Source organism: Tachysurus fulvidraco, chromosome 26, assembly GCF_022655615.1.
Source record: "Tachysurus fulvidraco isolate hzauxx_2018 chromosome 26, HZAU_PFXX_2.0, whole genome shotgun sequence".
NCBI lineage: Eukaryota > Metazoa > Chordata > Actinopteri > Siluriformes > Bagridae > Tachysurus > Tachysurus fulvidraco.
Genome location: NC_062543.1, coordinates 7,853,236 through 7,859,960, shown reverse-complemented (window position 1 = coordinate 7,859,960; position 6,725 = coordinate 7,853,236). Strand labels below are relative to the sequence as shown.

General features: G+C 37.3%; 1 protein-coding gene across 1 annotated transcript; it reads left to right on the top strand.

Moving 5' to 3' along the window:
• The first annotated feature begins 1,809 nt into the window (after positions 1-1,809).
• timm8b (translocase of inner mitochondrial membrane 8 homolog B (yeast)) lies at positions 1,810-4,336 on the top strand. Its single transcript, XM_027165369.2, has 2 exons — positions 1,810-2,057; positions 2,982-4,336. Exons 1-2 carry the CDS (start codon positions 1,941-1,943, stop codon positions 3,147-3,149), a joined length of 285 nt encoding a protein of 94 aa, XP_027021170.1. The 5' UTR covers positions 1,810-1,940; the 3' UTR covers positions 3,150-4,336.
• The last annotated feature ends 2,389 nt before the right edge of the window (positions 4,337-6,725 follow it).

The following is a 6,725-nucleotide window of genomic DNA, read 5'->3' as shown; positions in this document are numbered from 1 at the left end:
AAGTGGAATAAACATATAGGAAAAACATATTTCTGAAATTGGAGGCTAATTTAAACCACCATAAGAGCTCAATTTTTGTCTCATTAGACCAGAGAATATTTTTCCTCATGCTTTAATGTCCCTGACCAAGGACCTCTAGCCCGGTTTTTGATTTTGGATTCCTGAGTTTTTGAGTCCTGGTTGTCCCTAACTTCTTCCATTTTACAATTATGGAGTCCACTGTACTTCTGGGAACATCCAGGGTTTTAGAAATGCTATTAAACTTTGCTTAAAAAAAAAAAAACTTTGTAGATTTGGTTGGAAATCTATGGTGGCCAAGAAGTGCAAAACAAAATAACAAACCAGAAAACAAAATAAAGCAGGATGTTGTATTTTGTTGAACCACTGTTTACTACAAGACAGAGATTTAGCTCATTTTTAATTACATTTGGTAGTATACGTAAAATTAGATATGCATTGTGTGTGTGTGTGTGTGTGTGTGTGTGTGTGTGTGTGTGTGTGTGTGTGTGTGTGTGTGTGTGTGTGTGTGTGTGTGTGTGTGTGTGTTGATCTATAATTGAGTAGCACTAGCATAAATGTTTTGGATATGATTATGGAAGGAATGGAAGTTATCTTAGCCAGAAGGTAAGCTTGAGGTGGCACTCATGTTAAATTTAGCTAATGTGTTCAGTTTGAATTTATGATGTGTGCAACGAATCAGTTCATTATGGGAGATTTTATTATGTGTCCTGACAGGTACTGCAGAGCTTTGTTTACCAAAACTGCCAGACACACTGGAATAGTTTCTTTCCCAGGCCCCTTATCACCCTGATTAACAAATCACAATAATTAAATTCCCTGCTTCATATCTATAAGTGCTGCATTATCAGGACTGTCAATCATCACATCATGGTATATAATACACACACTACTGCTGCTGTATATTGTACAAATCAAAATATTGCACAATACTGTTATTTGCACTACCACACACTTCTCACACTTTATGTACATAACTGATCTGTCATATATTCTGTATTCATATTTAATATTCGAACTGTCTATATTATCTGGCATTGTCTATATTGTCGCACATTGTCTGTTTTGTCTTGTCTTGTCTGTCTTTGTCTTGTATAGTCTGTTTTGTCTTGTCTGTTTTTGTCTTGTACAGCCTTGTCTGTTTTTGTCTTGTATAGTCTGTTTTGTTTTGTCTTGTCTGTTTTTGTCTTGTATAGTCTGTTTTGTCTTGTCTGTTTTTGTCTTGTATAGTCTGTTTTGTTTTGTCTTGTCTGTTTTTGTCTTGCATAGTCTGTTTTGTTTTGTCTTGTCTTGCATAGTCTGTTTTGTCGTCTTGTCTGTTTTCTCTTGTATAGTCTGTTTTGTCTTGTTTTGTCTGTTTTTGTCCTGTTTAGTCCAAGCTAAATGTATAGTGTTATTTATGTCTGTACTTTTGTGAGTCACCAACAGCTGGAACCAAATTCCTTGTGTGTGTCTACACACTCGGCCAATAAACCTGATTCTGCTCAAGTGTTCCTTTCCAATATGGCGGACGCGTTCTCGCATCGCAATACTGTAAATAACACCACGTGATTTCCTTTCTATGGCCCTTATACCAAACGCATGGCCCAATGTTTTTCTTTACTTTTCATTTTCTGCCATCTAGCGGAATAAAGAAGTATGAACTTGAAGGTCAATATAATTACATGGAATTGAGACACGAAAATATACGAGAACAAAACTGTGGAGATTTTACGTAACACGTCATTCTTTGCTTAATTTTATTAAAACATAAATATTTCGTTTATGTTTTTGGGCTGGTCGAGCGCGTGGGTTTGACGTCATTTCCGCCGGCTGCGGAAGTCTTTCCAGGTTGCATGCTTGTGTTCGCTGTGCTTTGCCCTTTGAGGTGACTTTTGTCAACCAGCTCGTTCTTGGTTTATAAAATATTGCATAAACGGAAAATGGCAGATTTCAGTAGTTTCGACAGGCCGTCAATGGGTTCGCCGGAAAACGCCGAGGCTGCTGAACTTCAGCGTCTGATCGCTGTGGAACAACAAAAAGCTCAGTTTCAGGCTCAGGTTTGTTACCTTAACACTTTAACTGCAGACACTCACTAGAGAAAGAGGGATCTGCTGAACCCGGATATCTTAACTCATTACTGCCGGCACCTGATAATGATACTGAGCCGATACTGATAATGATTCGATTCTGATAATGATACTGAGCCGATACTGATAATGATTCGATTCTGATAATGATACTGAGCCGATACTGATAATGATTCGATACTGATAATGATACTGATTCGATACTGATAATGATAATGATCTGATAATGATCCTAATTCTATACTGATACTGAGCCGATACTGAGCCGATACTGATACCGGGGACGTGGTAGCTAAGTGGTTAAGGTGATGGACTACTGACCGGAAGGTCATGAGTTTGAATCCCAGGTCCACCAAGCTGCCACTTCTGGGCTCCTGAGCAAGGCCCTTAACTCTCAATTGCTCAGTTTTTTAAATTATAATAAATTGTAAGTCACTCTGTATAAGGGTGTCTGCTAAAAGCCGTAAATGTAAATGATACTGAGCCAATACTGATGATTCGATACTGATAATGATCTTCTACTGATAATGATTCTGTTCTATTCTGATAATGATTCTATTCTACGTATTCTGATACTGATAATGATAAGGATTCTGTTCTGATAATGAGACGATAATGATTCTATTCTATTCTGATGATAAATGATTCTGTGCTGATACTGATACTGATAATGATCCTATACCGATAATGATTCTATACTGATACTGATAATGATTATATACTGATAATGATCCGGTACTGATCATGATCCGATCCTGTAACCAGGTAGAAACTCACGTGCAGCATATGTTTTGCTACAAAATATGTTAAATATACAAATAATTGACCTTGCTTTGATCGGATTTGATCAGAACGTCCTGTTTGAATTGATGCTGAGACGGTGTGTATTTACAGGTGCACAACTTCACCGACGTTTGTTGGGACAAATGCATCGATAAGCCGAGCTCAAAACTGGACTCGCGCACTGAAGCATGTCTCGTGAGCTGTGTGGAGCGCTTCATTGATACCACTCTCGCCATCACAAACCGCTTCACACAGATGGTGCAGAAGGGCACACACTGAATATGCTGTCACCGTGCGACCTCTCAAGGACAAATGGCTTACATTCTTATTAGCGTCCTCTGATGAATAGGAAGGAAATATCTAATGCCATAGTCTTGGACTGGATCCCAAATGACACTTTACTTTCTACAGACGTACTAATTAGGGTATATGAAAATGATTCTTCTCCAGTTTTGTCAATCCCTTCCTCCCATCTCCAGCAGTTTCCACCTTAAAGTAACCCCAAGTGTACCATTTTATCTCACTACAATTGGCTCAGGAAAATCTGTACATTTCTAATCATTGTTGAGGGAACGTGGTAGCTAAGTGGTTAAGGTGTTGGACTACTGATCAGAAGGTCATGAGTTCAAGTCCCCGATCCACCAAGCTACCACTGTTGGGCCCCTGAGCAAGGCCCTTAACCCTCAATTGCCCAGGTGTATAAAAGGAAATAAAATGTAAGTCACTCTGGATAGTGTAGTCTGGATAAATGCCAGAAATGTAAATGTAAAATCCAAGTATTTTTACTAGATAAACTCGGTAAGATAAACAAGCAGTTGTGACAGATTTGACGTAGTGAATTGTTTAACACTAGTGTTAACAGATTTGATCCAATGTTTTAAAACCGTTCTTGCAATCATCCATCTTTAATTGAAAGAGTTTTGGGGTACTTGCTTTAATCACCAAATCACTATGTTCTGTATAATATTCTTGCTTCAAATTTGGAGCCATTTGGGATTTAGCCTCAGTGTCTGAGGTCTCATACATTCACATATATCTTATTTTTTACAGAAGAATAACTAGGGATGATTCCCAGTGGATTGTGCATGATTATAGAACCAGATTTACGTAATGATCCTCTCAACCACATCATTATGTCCAATCTGTTATTGTCCATGTCCCTGCAGCTTCTTGGACTTTTGTCTGAAATTATATTCCAACTACGGTTCTAATGATCAGATGAAACAATAAGCTCACAGATCGTCTGGATTCACTGTCAAGTCTGGGGAGTTCAGCCTTATGTTTCAAGTTGAAGATGTTTCTTTAACACCAGTGTTAATGAAAACGTAGCAAGACATGACATCGTGCGTGCTCTCGTGCTTTCAGTTAACCTTTTCATGTATAATATACACACTTAAGGACAGTTTCACACTGTTCTTAACTCATTCAAGATCATTACTGCAAGTTAGAATAAATAATTATCCTGATTTCCATTGCTTTGAATTTCTTATGTCTTTGGTGTATATTTACAAACCTCTATGCAAAAGTCTGAAATTCAATTTGAAAAATTGTGCTAGGTTTAGATTGTTGAAATCTAGATTTGTTTGGAGAAAATTCAAATTTGTCAATAGTTTTGTTTTGGAATTTTTCTTTGATAAATTTTAGCAGCAACCTTTAGCTATAACGGTGAGGTTTAAGAAAAAGTGTGTGCTTACAATTATATATTTTATGTTTAAAAATGATTCTGTTGTCTAACAACAGCACATGGAATTTAATAACGGCAATAAAACTGGCAACTTTTCTTATAACCGTAATCTATTAGTAAGGAAGTGTACTGAGCGGCTTGTCAGTGTGGTGTCTGGACCTGTTTTAAATGTTTCTTGTTATTATATATGTGTATAAGTGGGGGTTGAGGGTAGGGTGGGTTTTTAATTTTAATTTTTATTTTAACCAGAATTTATTCTCGACTATTTCCCACTCGTTTGTTAAACATCGGCTAACTCAGGAAGCTGAAGTTTTAACACATGCTTCCTCAGAGTCACGTTAAGTCTCCAAAACACATCTTTTCAATCTGCTGATGTTGCATCATGGAGCAGCACGACTCTCAGAGTAAAGCGCTACACACCCCCTTCTGCATACGTGAACTCACAGATACCCTGATTGTTAGCTAGTGCTCCTGTGATTGACAGGAGAGGAAGTAAGTACAGTACATCGTTCTAAAACACAAAGTATCTTACGTTTGCTTGAAAATGAATCCGGTTTCCAGATCAAAATAATCGCTTTATAATAATATGCACCTCTCTAAGTCTGGCACCTCGCTTTAAGGTTGCTGTGTGAATTATGAATGAATGAATTTTAGCCTTTGTATAAAGTCATGATTTATGACAATGGGAGAGATTTAGTTGTGACTTTGGGACATTGAGTCTAAAACTAGAACTTGCTCGGGATTCAACTATTTAATCAAATTGCAGTATAAGATTTTTATTTACTTTTTTCCCCTTAGTTTATTATCGGATCCGTGATAATGTGTACAGCTGTCTGATGTAAACTGTAGTGTTTTTTAAGTCTTGATGTTCAATTCAATTCATTGCAATTTATTTGTATAGCGCTTTTAACAATGTGTCTCAAAGCAGCCGTGCATGAGTATAGAAACAGAATAAAAATGTTAACATTTAAAATGAAGTTACTATATATCTATAAAATGTGTCCCTAATGAGCAAGCCAGAGGTGACTGTGCTAAGGAAAAACTCCATGTGATGATGTGAAGAAGAAACCTTGAGAGGAACCAGACTCAGAAGGGAACCTCGTCATCGTTTGGGTGACAGGAAATAATGTCAATGTAAATAATGTCCTTTCTATAACCTTTTGTAGTCGAGTGGAATTAAACAACTGAGGAACTAACAGGTTGGTACAATTTCTGAGTTCACATCAGACCCGATATAACTAATTTCCATTTAGAATAAAACATGCAGCTATTAAACAGATAAATGGTTAGAACAAATTAATTTGTTTGCAATTATCGTGGATTCCATGGTAAAGATTTGCAAGTGCCATACATGGTGATTAAGTGTGTGTGTGTGTGTGTGTGTGTGTGTGTGTGTGTGTGTGTGTGTGTGTGTGTGTGTGTGTGTGTGTGTGTGTGTGGATATAATCTAGAAATTACCTTGTAAGGCAAAAGAGAGAAGAAATAGTGGTTCTGGAAGGACTTGTCATGAGTATTATGTTGTTGCATTGGTAGTTTCACAACTAAGGTTTATACAGTACGCAGTTTTACTGTCTTTCTTAGAAGGGAGATCATTTTATGGTTGTGTCTTCTTTCTGAAGCAGTTTGGGGTTTTAGAAAAAAAAAATGACCAAATTAGTTTTATAGCATTGGAAAATTTGCAGAAAAAACTGTTGGAACTTTACAGCTTTTGGCATAGCGAATTATCCAAAACTGACTGCAGTCATAACTTAAAAACATTATGAGCAAAATATGTCAAGCACATGTTTCTGAGCTCCCACAATTCTGAAAGTTGTCACATTACCATCAGTTTAATTTACAGTCTTTGTAAATGAACTAAATTGCAGTTTAACTTTATACAATCGAAACCACCTACAATTATTTTGCCTTCTAATCCTCCACAGTGCTGTGGAATAAGGAGGTCAGTAGTGTGTGCTTTGAGGATTTGGCCTTTTTGGGTCTTTCTGTGTTTTGTACACAAAGTGGCCTTTGATGGATTTGTATGTGCATGTCTTGTAGGCAGGGTGTCTGTCATCAGAGCTGATTAAAAACAGGAAGCAGATAGGTTAGCGATGCTTATTGGAGCATGCAGGAAGTCCACAGTTATAGAATCTTCATTCGCATGACCGCCGATGGTTGATGAAAGCTGGCAC

Excerpts from the sequence above, each read along its gene's own strand:
- timm8b (XM_027165369.2), top strand. The coding sequence starts at position 1,941 with ATGGCAGATTTCAGTAGTTTCGACAGGCCGTCAATGGGTTCGCCGGAA. Across the intron at positions 2,058-2,981 it reads AAGCTCAGTTTCAGGCTCAG|GTGCACAACTTCACCGACGT; the intron begins GTTTGTTACCTT and ends GTGTATTTACAG.